This window comes from Eurytemora carolleeae, unplaced genomic scaffold (genome assembly GCF_000591075.1).
Source record: "Eurytemora carolleeae unplaced genomic scaffold, Eaff_2.0 scaffold109, whole genome shotgun sequence".
In the NCBI taxonomy this organism is placed as follows: Eukaryota; Metazoa; Arthropoda; class Copepoda; order Calanoida; family Temoridae; genus Eurytemora; species Eurytemora carolleeae.
In genome coordinates this window covers 114,449-128,860 of record NW_019396229.1, presented here as the reverse complement: position 1 = coordinate 128,860, position 14,412 = coordinate 114,449, and the positions used below count along the sequence as shown (strand labels likewise).

Here is a 14,412-nt window from a genome sequence, read left to right as displayed (position 1 = left end):
ATCATATCACTTTCTAACAATCATAATATAACCCATGCAAAGAGTGCAGCTTCCGCCATTGAAAAAAGCATATTGTAATGCTTTGGCCAACCCTGATATTCCAGGCAGGTCAGTTCTGAATAACTTAGCCTCAGAAATGAATAGAATGGCTTTTCTGGTTGCTGCCAACATGTCGGACAAGACAACCTTGGCTAGAAAAATTCGTTATGAGCGGGCCAAGGCAGAGGAGAGACCAAATTATAATTAAGAATTTTACTGCATGGGGAAATTGCTGTTGGAGAAGTTGTGGCTGGGGGAATTGTGTTGGGGAAATGAACTAACACCTGCTTTACACTATATATCAGGATGCCAAGATTAGAAAAGTTGAGTCCATCTCAAGACATAAACAAATACAGATTTGTTCAAAATATGACTTTTGTTATTTTTAAGCTTCTCTTTTATTCTTGCTTAATTTGTTTAGTTAATAATGGATTGATGTTTATGTTGCAAAGGCTAAAAAAGGTAAAGGTGAATTCCTTCAATTAATAAGATTAAAGCTGTGTACAGTGTACAATGTACATTGTACAAGTTAATTATACCAATTACAAGAAAAGAGTGCTTACAATTTTTTCCAAGAGTGGGAGTTTTATCCCCCCCCCCCCGGCAAAAAATTACACCTCTGGAATTTTACAGGGAATTTGGTCATTTTTAAGTTAAAAACAATTACCATGGGGGTTTGGGCGGGGAGGGGGGGGGTGTAACTTTTGGATTTTTACATACATTTTATAAAAAAACACTTAAATTTAATTTATAAAATATTTACTCCGCTTGTTTGTTTGTGTTTGTGACTCCAGGGTACTTCAAGTAGAAGTTTAGCGGAGTTCTCTGGATAGTTTTCTACGTATCTATCCAGGTTTTGTCATAAAGAGATTTAAAAAGCTTCAGGTGTTATTTGATGTTATTTGGTAACTTGTTCCTGGTTACCAAAAGTTGCTGAAGAATTTGTTCCTTATTTCTAAGTTGGATCTTTCTAGATGAATATTTAGGTAAAATGCTGATTGTCTGGTTCTTGTTGGATCAACCAACCATGGACACATCTGTATGCCGAGTCCATTAGCGCCTGATCCAATCAGGGTTCAGTCATGTGTTTGTTGTCTAGTCTGAACCAATTGAAATAGTATGGCGGTACTATCTATCTCATTATACAATCAGAGTTATGAATCCTTTAATTGGCGCTGTCAGTAAATGGAATTATTTACTTCTACTGAAACTAAAGATGGGAATCAGGTGACTAGCTTGGCATTTTCTTTGCCATGGATAATCTTGTAAGTCTGAATTAGACCGAAACGTACACTCTTCTATCAGATAAGGATTGGATACCTATAGTTCAAGAAGCTTATCCTCATATGTGGTTCCTGACAATCCTGAGATCATATTAATTGCGGTTTTTTTTGGACTTTTTCAAGGCTTTCACAGTCCCCTATACTCCAAGGGTTCCAAACAGGTGTAGCATACTCTAAGTGGGGTCTGGCAATTTTAAAAAAGCAATACTTCAAAATCAAAATTAAATGGCTAGAAGGTGTACTGCTCTCTCTTCATGCTACCCTATAATTTTCCAGAGCTGAAAACTTTAGAATGGGATATCCTTAATCCCGATCGGTTAATTAATCTGGAGATTAATAACAAGAGGAGAACAAGCATTATCTATTCTGGAGATTAAGAAAAAGTGTGGATGAAGCATTAATCCCGATATCCACCATTCAAAAGTTAATCCACTCTTTTTCTTAATCTCGAGATTAAATATTGCTTGTTCTCCTCTCATTTTTAATCTCCTGAGCTGAAAACTTTAGAATGGTGGATATCAGGATTAATGCTTAATCCACTCTTTTTCTTAATCTCGAGATTAAATATGGCTTGTTTTCCTCATGAATTTAATCTCCAGATAAGTCAACAGATCGGGATTAAGGATATCCCATTCTAAAGTTTTCAGCTCAGACCTGAAAACTTTAGAATGGGATATCCTTAATCCTGATCGGATAATTAATCTGGAGATTAAAAATGAGTGGAGAACAAGCAATATTTAATCTCGAGATTAAGAAAAAGAGTGGATATCGGGATTAATGCTTAATCCACTCTTTTTCTTAATCTCGAGATTAAATATTGCTTGTTCTCCTCTCATTTTTAATCTCCAGATTAATTATCCGATCAGGATTAAGGACATCCCATTCTAAAGTTTTCAGCTCTGGTCAAATTTCTTTTTTTATATCATGCATGGCCATGGCGCGGCTCGAGGCAATTAAATGCAATTTTATTTTATTTTCCACTGCAATTAATAACTTATAGAAAATCTAACAGATATTTTCTTTATTCCTCCTAGCCCTTACATTTTCTTTTGCGGGATTGCTTTTAAATTTTTTTGGAGAAGGACCGGACCTTCAAGATTATAACACTCTGCTTAAAGGGGGACGTACACCTTGTGCACCCCCCCCCCCATATACGCCCCTGTTCACGACGTTATTTTTAACACCTATCAAAAGACAAGCCCCGCCCCGTTGATTAATGCGCCAATTTGCGGGGGGATAAAGCGCCCCGGTCCCCTGTTTAGCCTACACCCTAATTGCAGGGTTTACAGAGTAGGGAGGGTCGATTTTACTCGACCCACCAGTCGCGTTCCACCAGCCCTAGCCTAAACGGTTCGGTACAAAAATAGGAACCTCCCGACTGGGAGTCTGGAACCGTGCTGGGACAACAGAAAGATATCGAAACGGTACGAGAATGACCTCCTCCGTTCTTAAATGGGAGGGTTCGGATTTATACATGGGCCCTGAAACAACTATTTTAAACTTGAAAAACGGAGCATACATTTATTATTAAAGGTTAAAAAGAAGCCGGAGCTAGATAAAGTTTAAACCATAAATTTACAAAAATGAGATTTTGTTAACAAATTAGTAAGTTCCCGGACCCATTCATAGGCCGGCAAATACTGCCTTCATTCCGCCCGACAAGTCCAATCATTTCAAGTACCGGCCCTTCTTGGTCCTCCTCCCTAGGGGGGAAGGGGGAGCAGAGAATACACATTTTTTAAAAAAAAATATGTGATAGTTGAAAAATAAGTTTTAAAAAATGATAAAATTTTTGGAAATTTTAAATATTATTTTTGTAAATCCAACACCCCTTTTCTACCTCAATGACAGGGTTGTAAATTCCTTCTTTAAAGAAAGAAATCTAATTTCAAACACCACTTTACCTTAAATAGAAAAATAAATATTATACTTTTAAATAAAAAGTATTTTTCCAGGGCAACTAATAAGGGGAGGCGGCTAGAATCGAGTCGGACTAGTAGTGGGGGGGGGCCAGAAGGGGGGAGGGGTTGTGGTAGAAAAGGGGAGGGGCGAAGCAGGTCCCACTCCCAGTCCCATCCATACACTTCTAGTTCTTACTTTACTCCTCCCAGACTATACTGTGAAGCAGAAATAAAACTGAAATATATCTTTAAAAAAATGTTTTGATAATACAACAAAGGTGAGTTTTTAAAAAATTTATTAATTTAAACAACCACAACATTTGATCATTATATGATTTCTAGAAAGCACAATCAAAAACCAGATATAGTATGTAATATATGTATTATGTATTGTAAACTGTGCATGGTTAATTGTCTGTCCTGGTGAACGATTTTTGGACCACCCCCCCGGAGCGCCCCCCCCCCCCCTCCTATCAATTTTGTACATGACCATTTATTTTTCAGCAAATTTATCATTATTTATTTTTTTGTTATTTAGGGTTAGGTTAGGTTAAGATACTTTCTGGGCCGAGCGCTGCGGCTAGGATGGGCTAGGGGGCCGAGCGCTGCGGCCACGGTTTAGGTTAGTTAAGTCACTTTCTGGGCCGAGCGCTGCGGCTAGGATGGGCTAGGGGGCCGAGCGCTGCGGCCACGAGTTAGGTTAAGTTAAGAAACTTCCTGTCAGACCCATGTACAAAATTGATAGGAGGGGGGGGGGGGCTCCCCAAAAATCGTTCTCTAGGAATATACCTGAAATTCATGACTTACAACTTGTAAAAGTTAAATTTTTTGTTTATTAGACAATAAAATAAAATTTTCTTCAAATTTTACAATTTTTTCTGTGAGTAAAAAATATTTTTTTTATATTCAGCATCAAAAAAATCGGCAGGAATAAAATTATATGTGTTTATGTTTAGATTAAAAAAAATTTAATTATGTTTGACCAAAAAAGCTGAAAAACTCTTAATCTTCATTCAAAAACAGAAAATTTATTTATAAAGCCAATATTAAAAGTTTAGTTATAATTTTCTGGAAATAAATTGTATATAAATTAAATTATCATTTAAAGTTGAAATAATTGATTTATTCATTTAATTTAATTGATTATTTCTAATAAACTGTTCCAATTTCAATCAAAAAGTTATTCAATTTTCAAATTTTTATTTCAGGTTTCTGTATAATTGCTGATAATGGAGGACGACAAAAGCTCCATGGAGCATCAGCTTCTCCAACAGCAACAGCAGCCTCAGCATCAACAATCCCATATGCTGCAACTACCTGGAGGACACCAGATACAACTAGTTGGACCCAACCTGCAGATGGGTCAACATCAAGTTCAGGTTGCTCAAATGCAACAACAGATTAATCAACAGCTTCAGGCAGCTCAACTTCAACAGCAAGGACAACAGATACAGCTCCAGCAGTTGCAACCAGGGCAGCAGCTGGTGCAGGCCGGGCAACAGCTTCAAGGGGGACAAATCATGCATTCCGGGCAGATCTTTCAAGCAGGTCAACTGGGGCAACTGATTCAAGGAGGTCAGCTTATGCCAGTAGGTCAGCAGCTTCAAGCCGGTCAAATCATGTCAACTTCTCAGTCCTTGCAGGGAGGTCCGATAGTTTCTGGAGGTCAAATACTTGCAGGAGGTCAATTAATTCAAGCGGGTCAACATGTCCATCAAGATCAAATACTTTCTTCAAACCAGCAACAACAAGCAGGTCAGCAGATGCAAGTCGGTCAACAGATGCAAGGAGGTCAACAGATGCAAGCAGGTCAACAGCTGGCTGCAGGTCAACTACCGCAAGGAAAAGTTATAACAGTACCTGGAATTCCAGGACATTTTATACAGGTAAACTAGATATATATATATATACATGTAATTATAAATATAAATATGATTTTTAAACAATATTATTTTTTCAATTTTATATTTTAAGTTATCAAATCAAGTTTAATGCTATTTTTTTCTAGACTGGACCGAACAGTTTAGTTCAGGTTCCTCCTGGATTTATCCCCGCGGATCAATCCTCTCCTCCTTCCTCATCTCAATCTTTCTCCTCTGCTTCATCTCAATCCTTCTCCGGGGTTCCAAACTCCTCAACCTTCTCGGTTCAAGCTTCTACCTCAAACCAACAATCTCAGATTCAAATTGTTCAACCCTCACTTATCCAATCTGGATCCTCACAGTTTCCGAATCTTATTTCCGGGTCCCAGCCAGGGCTTGCACCTGGTTTACAGTTTGGAGTTCCTCAGAGTCAGGGACTTGGACGTCAGGGAGTTTCTATTCCCCAGCAAGGAGTAGCTAGCTCCGGGTTTGGTCAGCAGCTTGTAACACTACCCGGAGGACAGCAGGCTTTAGTAAGGTATGCTGCTCCTCAAATGGTTCAGGTTCCTGCTCCTCAACAGTTTATGACAGTACAGATACCCGTCTCTACTCCTACTGGAACTATACTACAGCAGGTTCAGGTTCCTGTACAACAACAACAGCCTCAGGTACTAAATTCAGCACATTTTAGAACATTCACATGTCCTCTCTAATTAGAATGCTTTAACCAAAAATTGAATTTATAGTACTCAGTCAAATTTGGATTTCTACGGAAAAAATTAATCTGGAAATTTTTTTATTTTCCTTTAATTAACTTCTGCAAAATATTCACGATTTTTGTCCTCCTGGAAGTTCCTTTTTTCAAAGCCTTAGCAAATTATTCTCACAGTTAAGAAAACTGGGTTCAAGGTTTATAGATTATACAACAAGCATTTTATTTTATTAAGTTTATAATGAGTAAATAAATTGTTTAGTTGGTTCCCCAGTTAATCCAGACATCTGCTGGTCCACAGCTCGTTTACGCTCAGGTAGCAGCTCAACCTCAACTCATCGGCTCACAGATCACCATGAACCAAGCAGGTCAGGTTCAGCTCATGGGCGGCGGGCAGTTTGGCTCCATCGTCGCCGGTTCCTTCGGCGGTGGAATGACGATGATTCAAGCAGCTCCTCAACTTAGTCACATGACGCAAACCACAAATACAACTCAATGCACATCCACATCTCCTTCCCTCTCTTCATCTAGCTCTTTACCTCAAGCTATCATAACCCAGGCACAAACCTCCATGATGAACGGACAAACTGCATTTATTAACAACGCTCCAATCTCGTTATCTACACAACTACCAATTCAACCTAAAACTGAACCAACCTGGCTCAAAACAGAACCCGTTGATCCTATGGAGTACACTAGAAATATCAAGAGCCAACCCTCTCCTATAGAGGTAGGACAGATGGTGTCTCAATCTTCCTTTGCTCCGAACATGTCCAATATAGTTGGGCTCCACAACCTTCCTCCGGGTAGTACTCAAGGGCTGCAGCAGGATCCAATAGATCCTAACAAGTGGCATGTTGTGCAGATAGCAATACCTTCCTCTGTATCTCAACCACAACAGCAGAACTCAGAAAGCTCTGCGTTAGATACAAGTACATCTGGTGGAAAAACTAGGATGCGACGGGTCGCTTGCTCTTGTCCGAATTGCAAGAATGAAGATAGAACGGTCAAATCTATTGACGGAACTCCGCGAAGAAAACAACATATTTGTCATATTCATGGTTGCAACAAAATTTACGGAAAAACTTCACATTTACGCGCACACCTGCGCTGGCACAGTGGGGAGCGACCTTTTGTGTGTAATTGGGTGTTCTGTGGGAAGCGGTTTACAAGATCAGATGAACTTCAACGACACAGAAGAACGCATACCGGTGAGAAAAGGTTCCAGTGTCCAGGCTGCTTAAAGAAATTTATGAGATCCGATCATTTGAGTAAACACATAAAAACTCACGGGAAAACCGAAGTGCAGGATTCAAGTATGCCTAAGGAGTATTTAGGGTTTCCGGAGGAAGAAAACGTGTTAAGTATGAGCGGGGAGCAGGAGGTCGAGTTTGATACGGATGAAGAGGATGAGGATGAGGAGAGCGGATCTGAAATCAGTGATTCAGAAATAGTTTCCTCGGGAGCAGCTGTTATCACAGCTTAGCATCTGCCCGAGCTGCTTCAATTTCTAGAGCAGCAAGAGATAAGATTCCGTTGAGTCTCTTTTGAAAACATCAAGCAAGTAAATTTAGCTATAGTTTTTATATTTTGGCTGCTCAGTATTAGCAAAATTATGTTTTGGAAGCAGCTTTCTTCTTTAGTATTACACAGCTCAGGTGAAAAATATCTATACATACAATGTTGGACAAAATTTGACAAAACAACATAAAAGTCCGATTTTGAAAACTCTAGTCACTGCCATTAAAATCTAGATAAAAAGATGGGATCTTTTCGATATAAGAATATTTATTATTATCACCAAGTTTTAAAAGAGATCTCTCGCTAAATAACAATCTCATCTGTTTGCCATGATTTTCTTCCTCAAGTACAAACAAAGACTGAGCTCCTTATCTTAAATGTAAATATACTAATTACCTAACTATAATATTATTTTGTTACTAATACTAGTTATATAGTTATTGTCTTATTCATTAAGTTATCTCAATAAATTTTTAACCCTTAATTTACTTTAAAATAAAAATGGTATAATTAAGAACTTTTATTAAGAAATTATATATCGCAGTACGTGTTTATCAAACGAGATGACCGGCCCACTCGGTCAGCTGAGTATCCCTGGCTTGTCGGACCAACTCTAGAACATTCTTTAACCAGCTGCAACTTTTGTCACCTAAAAGATTTTTTTTAAGTTCCGAAAATATTTTCTATATGCTTTTTTTGAACCAAGGCAAGTATTTGGATTTCAAATTAAGAAAAGGAAACAAAACTTACAACGCGTGTCTCGCTTAAAAATATGTCTTATTAACTAGAGAATTAAAAATTGAACCTCAACCGACAGGCTATTTTTTCTTTGTTATTTCGCCCAGATTTTAATTATTTTTTTTTTAAACCAAAATTGCAAAGAATAAGCAATACCCCCCCCCCCCTCTGTCCCTTAAAACTAAGGGAGAAAGAAGGTACCTGCTGCGGCTAATACTGCCCAGGAAGATGGAAGATGAGGATAAAGGTGACACAGCTTTGAACTAGATCTTTTTGCTCCAGCCCTTAATAATATACATCTAGAGTTTAAAAATAAGAACCACTTTTAGTTCTAATGGAGTCTCTGAAAAGATTCTAGATTTGAACGCTATGAAATGTTGTCTATAAATGCAGCTTAGGACGGACAAAATATTAAATAATTTAACCATCATATTAAAAAAATGTCCAACCGAGATTCAGGAAAATATCAAGTAAAAGTTATAAAAGTTTGACAAAAAAGATCAAATAATTGCAAAAATAGTCAAAATTTGACTTAAGTTAAAGAATACAAATGATATACCTGTCTCCAACTGTTAGTAAACACAAGGACTCTAAAACAAGACTCTCAGCTGTAGATAAACTTCCACAAAACCCTAGAAAATTATTTATTTTTATGAATATCTATCTAACCATAGCGTTGAACATTTTTCTCTAAACAAATAAACTCAGAATATTGGTGATATTAAGAATTTAAATGAATTGGTCACGTGAAATTTAGAAACGAAAATATGAAATTTGTTTCAAAATCTTGGTTTGAATATCCTAATTATAATATTCTTAAGTTTGGGATGTGAGGAAAATATTCAGCAATAAACAATAAACATATCTGAACTATGGAGAAACCCAGACCATGAAAAACGCCAACACATTTATTATTAATATGATATTTATTAACTGCCACTGATGATATGGCCACAATAATCCAAGTTTGTAAAAAAAAAACTAACCTGAAGATTTTCCTTCATTGAGGACTGAGATATATCTTTTGTCCGTCTAAAAATATTTCATTAAAATCAGTGACCTCTTTACATTTATGTACATAAAAAGTCAACAGCATTTTTCATTGTGAAAATATATACTGTTTTTAAGAATAAACCATAATAGTATTCTTATTTTTTGTTTGCCTTAGGCTCGAACTTATGGTTGGGACAGCGCTAAGCCATGTTAACTTAACTTAATATCCAAAGCGGAAAAATTAATTTTTTGTTTATTCTGGGAATATAAGGAATATCCACTGAGAGATATTTAAAGAAAGAGGTGACTATGCCTGTGGTTAGACATCTTAAATAAAACCGTGAGAAGGCAAGGAAGCCGACTAGACAAATTATCGTGAGATTCACAATCCAAAAGTTTCATCCTCTGGCTAATGGATACCTGATCAAGAGAGGAAGCTGCCGACTTTTTACAAAGAGTTGCAGCAATCCCAGCTTCAGCTGCGCTGTTCTGAAGAAGAAAAACAGAAAGCGCGCGCCACAGCCCAGGCAACCAGGGTTGTGCGTGCGCAGCCCGGAGCAAACTCTTACGTGCTCCAACGGCATCACCCTAAATTAAGAATTTATAAATGGTGAAAATGTTAGTTTCTAATGTGCCTTTTTACCTTGAGTAGCATGACGGATGCTCGGAGAAAAGCAATGTCGTGTGCATGACGTTGATCATTTTCGTGCACTATCATCTCGGAAAGCGCGGCATCAATGAGATTAAGATCGGAGCTCTGAATCCCAATAACACAGAGGGCCAGGATACCTCGGACGGATGGTGGATGGAGCTGACAAGATTGAAAGAGAAGAGTTTTGGCAGATTGAACTCCCTCCACCTTGTAGGCTAGGATACCCATAGCTACTAGGATATCAGACTTCAACCCGTCCTTGTCCGCCAGCCAATGAAAGCAGCTGTCGTATATGCTGTAGCTTTCTTGGAAACGGTTCAAAGAGAAATATGCCAAAGCTAAACCAACCTGGCTGTACAAACTTGTAGTCCTGATAAATAAAAATATATATTTTTAGTGGGATCTCTCTTTAAAAGTGAGTAGCGCATTTATTCCTCAGAAATAATGAAGGAAATTAATAGAATTTACTTCATGTAAAAAGACCATATCTTTCTTATTGTTGATAAAAAAACGCTCTTAAGGGTACCGTTGAGAATAATACGTGCCAATCTTAAATTTTACTGTATAACTTTGTTTGATTGACTTGATGATAACTGAATATTGAGACCTGATAGATTTGAAGGTTTCCACAGCTTTTTCATGCTCTCCTAATTTAGACTGAATCCGTCCAAGGTTTCCTAAAACCTTATCCAAAAGATCCCAGTTATCAGATGCTTCAAGTATACCTCGCGCGCGCTCTAGAAATTCGCATGCGCGTCGTAACAATCCTTGTCGCTCCAGAACTATCGCCAGCTGACAAAGTGCTAAACTGTTGTCCGGCTTACGCTGACAATACAATCTCAAGCTGTCAGCTGCCACTGCCAAACCATGCATCTGCTCAAGGATATATCTATTGTGGGATTCCACCTTCTCTCCCTTCTCTAGATCCGACAGTGTTGAGCAGATCCAGTTCCCGTATCCCAGGGCGGACTCGGGTTCTCCACCCAGGAACGTGCAGTGACGGAAAAGATCCATACTCTCAGATCTGAACCCAGCGACCTAGTTAAGAAAATTCATTATATTTTGTAATATTATTTTCTTTGTTTAATTTTTAGTGGCAATGCCCGATTCACAACGATACTCTTAAAAGCTTTGGCTGATCAAGTATGAATTAGATATTAATGTTTATAATTTTGAAAACTGATTATTTGATTGTGGTTTCTCTACAAAAGTGAATTGCACATTTCTACTGCCGGAAAACATATATAGGAATTAAGGAATTATGGTTTACTTGAAATTACACATACAGTCCCTTTAAGTATTGGGTTGTTATTTCCTACCTCTGCAACTAGCGCCTGACCGGCCCAGCCTCTAAGATTACTTGGTTCATGGTTCTGTGCTTCCTTGAACGACCTAGAATTTAAAATTAATGATTTTCTTTTCTAAATGAACGTTTAGGGAAAGAAATTATTCAAGATGTATACGTATTATTATATAGAAACGGTTTTTTTTTAAAGATAAATTTAGTGAACATAATGTAAATAAAATATGTACCATGTTAACAAGTATAATATTAAATATATATTTTTTAAAAACTAGATAAAGTGCCCGGCGTTGCCCGTGAAATAAATAAAAATTGATTTTAAAAAAAGCCTATGTTACCCCCCGGGTCCCTGGTCTAGCTATTTGACTGACTAGCTTACATTTATACAGATATACAAATATATATTTATGAGCGAAGAGAATTATTATATAGATTCATGCTCATACCTATTTGCTAAGTGAGCATTTCCCAAGTGTAGATATAAAACCCCAAGGTTGGTCCAGGCACCAGAACTAATCTCAACTTCCAAGGATTTTATAAAACTATGCTGTGCCAGGGCCCAATCCTCTACCTACAACCAAGAAAGCAATTACTATTAATGTGTAGCATAAACTTCCATGGGGTTATCGACTGCTTTGCAGTGTTTGTTTATTTTTAATGATTAATATCTTGGTCAAAATTATCTACAATAACATATCCCGCCCACTTAGGGTTTGCAGCGAGCGAAACGTTTCGCAAAAAAAGGAAAGAAATTCGAAAATTTTCATTCGTATTTCGCAAACTTTTTTAGCAAAATTTCGCATTTTTTCGCGAAAATGAATGAAGCGAAAAATACGAAATCAAAGCGAAATTTCGGGAAAAATTTTTTCGCAGAAACCTTAGGTTGAAGCTGTATTTTGTCTCAAATTAGATAAAATTTTGCCAAAATTTTGATTTTTCTTAAATTCCGAATTTTTTTTTGTCAAATTTTTTATTTCTTATTTTGCAAAAATTTCGCATTTCTTCGTGAAACAGATTGAAGCGAAATTTCGCAAAACGATTTTTCCTTTTCGCTGCAATCCCTACGCACACTGCATACTTGGATACTTGGATTGTGCACGCTATGCGTGGCCAAGTAAAGCGGCTCATGGGCTTTTGTTAGCCACAAACATTTAGGTATGTTTTGGGCCATACATCTCGGATTGATTAAATTATAAGCCAAACAACGTGACCCCATCTGGTGAAATATTACTCCTTTATCTAGAACCAGGATTCACATTAAAAAAAAACAGTGCTTAGGATCCATTTAAAGGAGAAAATTGTTAAAGACGTCTCATACCGAATAACATGGCGTCCATACAAATTGAGAAAATTGCAACATACAACTTAGACCGTAAAAAAATCAATTTAATTTCAAACAAATCATTCAGATATTACAACCTATAGTCATCGATTATCTTTCGCCACATTTGTATATATTTGATATTTCATACTAGTTTTAATTTTGTTTTTTAAAATAATATTTAGCTTACAACTTGTTTTCGAACATTCCTGGATAATATGAAAATGTCGTCTTCATTACCAAAAATCCTCGAAACAGGAATAAATGTAACTCTCAGATCATAACAATTAAAACATATTATGAAAATCAACTAATATATAAATATGGCGAAAGATAATCGATGACTATAGGTTGTAATATCTGAATGATTTGTTTGAAATTAAATTGATCTTTTTATGGTCTAAGTCGTATGTTGCAATTTTCTTATTTTGTATGGGCACTACGTTCTTCGGTATGAGACGGCTTTAACAATTTTCTCCTTATAGACGCAACAGATAGAATTAAGATTATTAGCGATCAAAAGCGCTTTTTTATCGCATTGAGCCTATACCCCCTTTCATTTTTCGCGAACACTCCCTTTAATTTTGATGCGGATCCAATTCTTGGAAAAATAGATCCGGATCCAAGTTATTTCTTCAAAATTTACTAAATTTCTTAACAAACCCGAATTTTCAATTTTTTGTCTTATTTTTTTCGCTTAATTTTAAGCTAAAACTTGATGAACCATTCAGGAATCAGGAAATTTTTATAATCCCTCTTTTTTTTAATAGTTCAGATTTTAGTTTTGAGAGTAAATTTTTTTTTTTGCATTTTTGGTTAATATTTTGCCCCTGGGATCCGGATCTATGGATCCGCATAATTTTGCGGATCCGGATCCGAGAAGATCAAATCTTGGGGATTCAACGGATCCGGATCCTAAGCACTGTAATAAAAAAATAACAATCATGCCCAATACGCCCCCTTTATAGAATGTAGGGCCCTCACTTCAAGTATAGGAGCCCCTTAACAAGTTTTTATGAGAGGTTTCTCACCTGGCAAGCAATTACCCCAAGAGAGTTCCAAACTGAGTTGACCGCAGGAGCAAGCTTCACTGCATGTTTCATCACACTCAAGGATTTTAACGCTAAATCCCTAAACAATATTTATAAATATTATTTAATCATTTTCAGAACTTTGACCATTAAAAAGGGTAGAGTATCAAATTATTAATTAGCTTCATCACGAAGTAAATAAAGATTATTTCATCAAGTTAAAGAATTCTATCAACCCTTTTTTAAGTCTTAAGATAAACAGTACATGACCAAGCGACAAAAATTCACATTTCTTGGAAAATTCCAATTTGATTTAGCTTGTACAATGTACATATATTATATTTTAGATTTTCGGTAAATTTCGTCAAAAGTTGCGTTACTTCACTTGCATCCGGTTCCGAAATATAAACCAATCGGAGTAATTTCCGGTTCTATAATTGATTTATTTATCACGAAATTATCAATTTTAATTGGACAAACTGTTAATAAAAAAATATCTTTCAAGGATTACCTGCAGCTATTGAGTTTACCAAGAGCACTGTAAACTAAACCAAGTTGATGCCAAACCCTCCAATTCTCTCCATTTAGGTTTAATGCTCTAAACAAATATTAATAATAATTTCAGACTTAAAAAGCTATAAAACTAAGTCCTGATTTCCAATCTATAAATAAACCTTGCTTTGGTGTCTGGGCGTTTGTCTGTTTATTTGTATTCAAAAACGTCTGAACCGATTGGGCCCAAATTTTGTGTGGGACCTCACATGACCCCAGGGAAGGTTTATGGATGATCAAAATTTCAAAAATTAACCTCCAGTAGAAATTGATTTTCATTAAATTTTGAAAATCTACGATTTTTTTTAAAAATCCGCGAACTTTTTGATTTAGTTTTACAAAAAGAAAATGTTCATTGAACCTGAAAGCCTAATATTTAATACAGGAGGAAATTGTTTTTTTTTTTCTTTTTCCCGTGTTCAATCTAAATAAATCAGATCTATAACTTTGTTATAATAACTTCATTTGAAAATTTTTTTATTTTTGATCTTGATAAAGAATCTT

General features: G+C 36.5%; 2 protein-coding genes across 3 annotated transcripts in view; one reads left to right on the top strand and one right to left on the bottom strand.

Moving 5' to 3' along the window:
- Positions 1–3,373: 3,373 nt before the first annotated feature.
- Positions 3,374–7,802, top strand: LOC111698766 (transcription factor Sp4). The gene is made up of 4 exons (XM_023469193.1): positions 3,374–3,501; positions 4,432–5,109; positions 5,232–5,753; positions 6,060–7,802. The coding sequence occupies exons 2-4, from the start codon at positions 4,453–4,455 to the stop codon at positions 7,281–7,283; spliced, it is 2,403 nt and encodes an 800-aa protein (XP_023324961.1). The 5' UTR covers positions 3,374–3,501; positions 4,432–4,452; the 3' UTR covers positions 7,284–7,802.
- Positions 7,803–7,823: 21 nt separating this feature from the next.
- LOC111698765 (tetratricopeptide repeat protein 37) overlaps positions 7,824–14,412 on the bottom strand; it is a 28,766-nt gene continuing 22,177 nt past the window's right edge. For both annotated transcript variants that reach the window (XM_023469191.1, XM_023469190.1), the window contains exons 20-30: positions 13,868–13,954; positions 13,357–13,456; positions 11,451–11,575; positions 11,021–11,093; positions 10,309–10,739; positions 9,693–10,071; positions 9,470–9,637; positions 9,043–9,088; positions 8,616–8,688; positions 8,258–8,340; positions 7,824–7,967 (exon numbers count right to left, since the gene is read on the bottom strand). In XM_023469191.1, coding sequence (XP_023324959.1) covers positions 7,873–7,967; positions 8,258–8,340; positions 8,616–8,688; positions 9,043–9,088; positions 9,470–9,637; positions 9,693–10,071; positions 10,309–10,739; positions 11,021–11,093; positions 11,451–11,575; positions 13,357–13,456; positions 13,868–13,954 — 1,660 coding nt within the window. In that variant the 3' untranslated portion in view covers positions 7,824–7,872. The remainder of the gene's footprint in view (positions 7,968–8,257; positions 8,341–8,615; positions 8,689–9,042; positions 9,089–9,469; positions 9,638–9,692; positions 10,072–10,308; positions 10,740–11,020; positions 11,094–11,450; positions 11,576–13,356; positions 13,457–13,867; positions 13,955–14,412) is intronic.

Excerpts from the sequence above, each read along its gene's own strand:
- LOC111698766 (XM_023469193.1), top strand. The coding sequence starts at position 4,453 with ATGGAGGACGACAAAAGCTCCATGGAGCATCAGCTTCTCCAACAGCAA. Across the intron at positions 5,110-5,231 it reads TTCCAGGACATTTTATACAG|ACTGGACCGAACAGTTTAGT; the intron begins GTAAACTAGATA and ends ATTTTTTTCTAG. Across the intron at positions 5,754-6,059 it reads TACAACAACAACAGCCTCAG|TTGGTTCCCCAGTTAATCCA; the intron begins GTACTAAATTCA and ends TAAATTGTTTAG.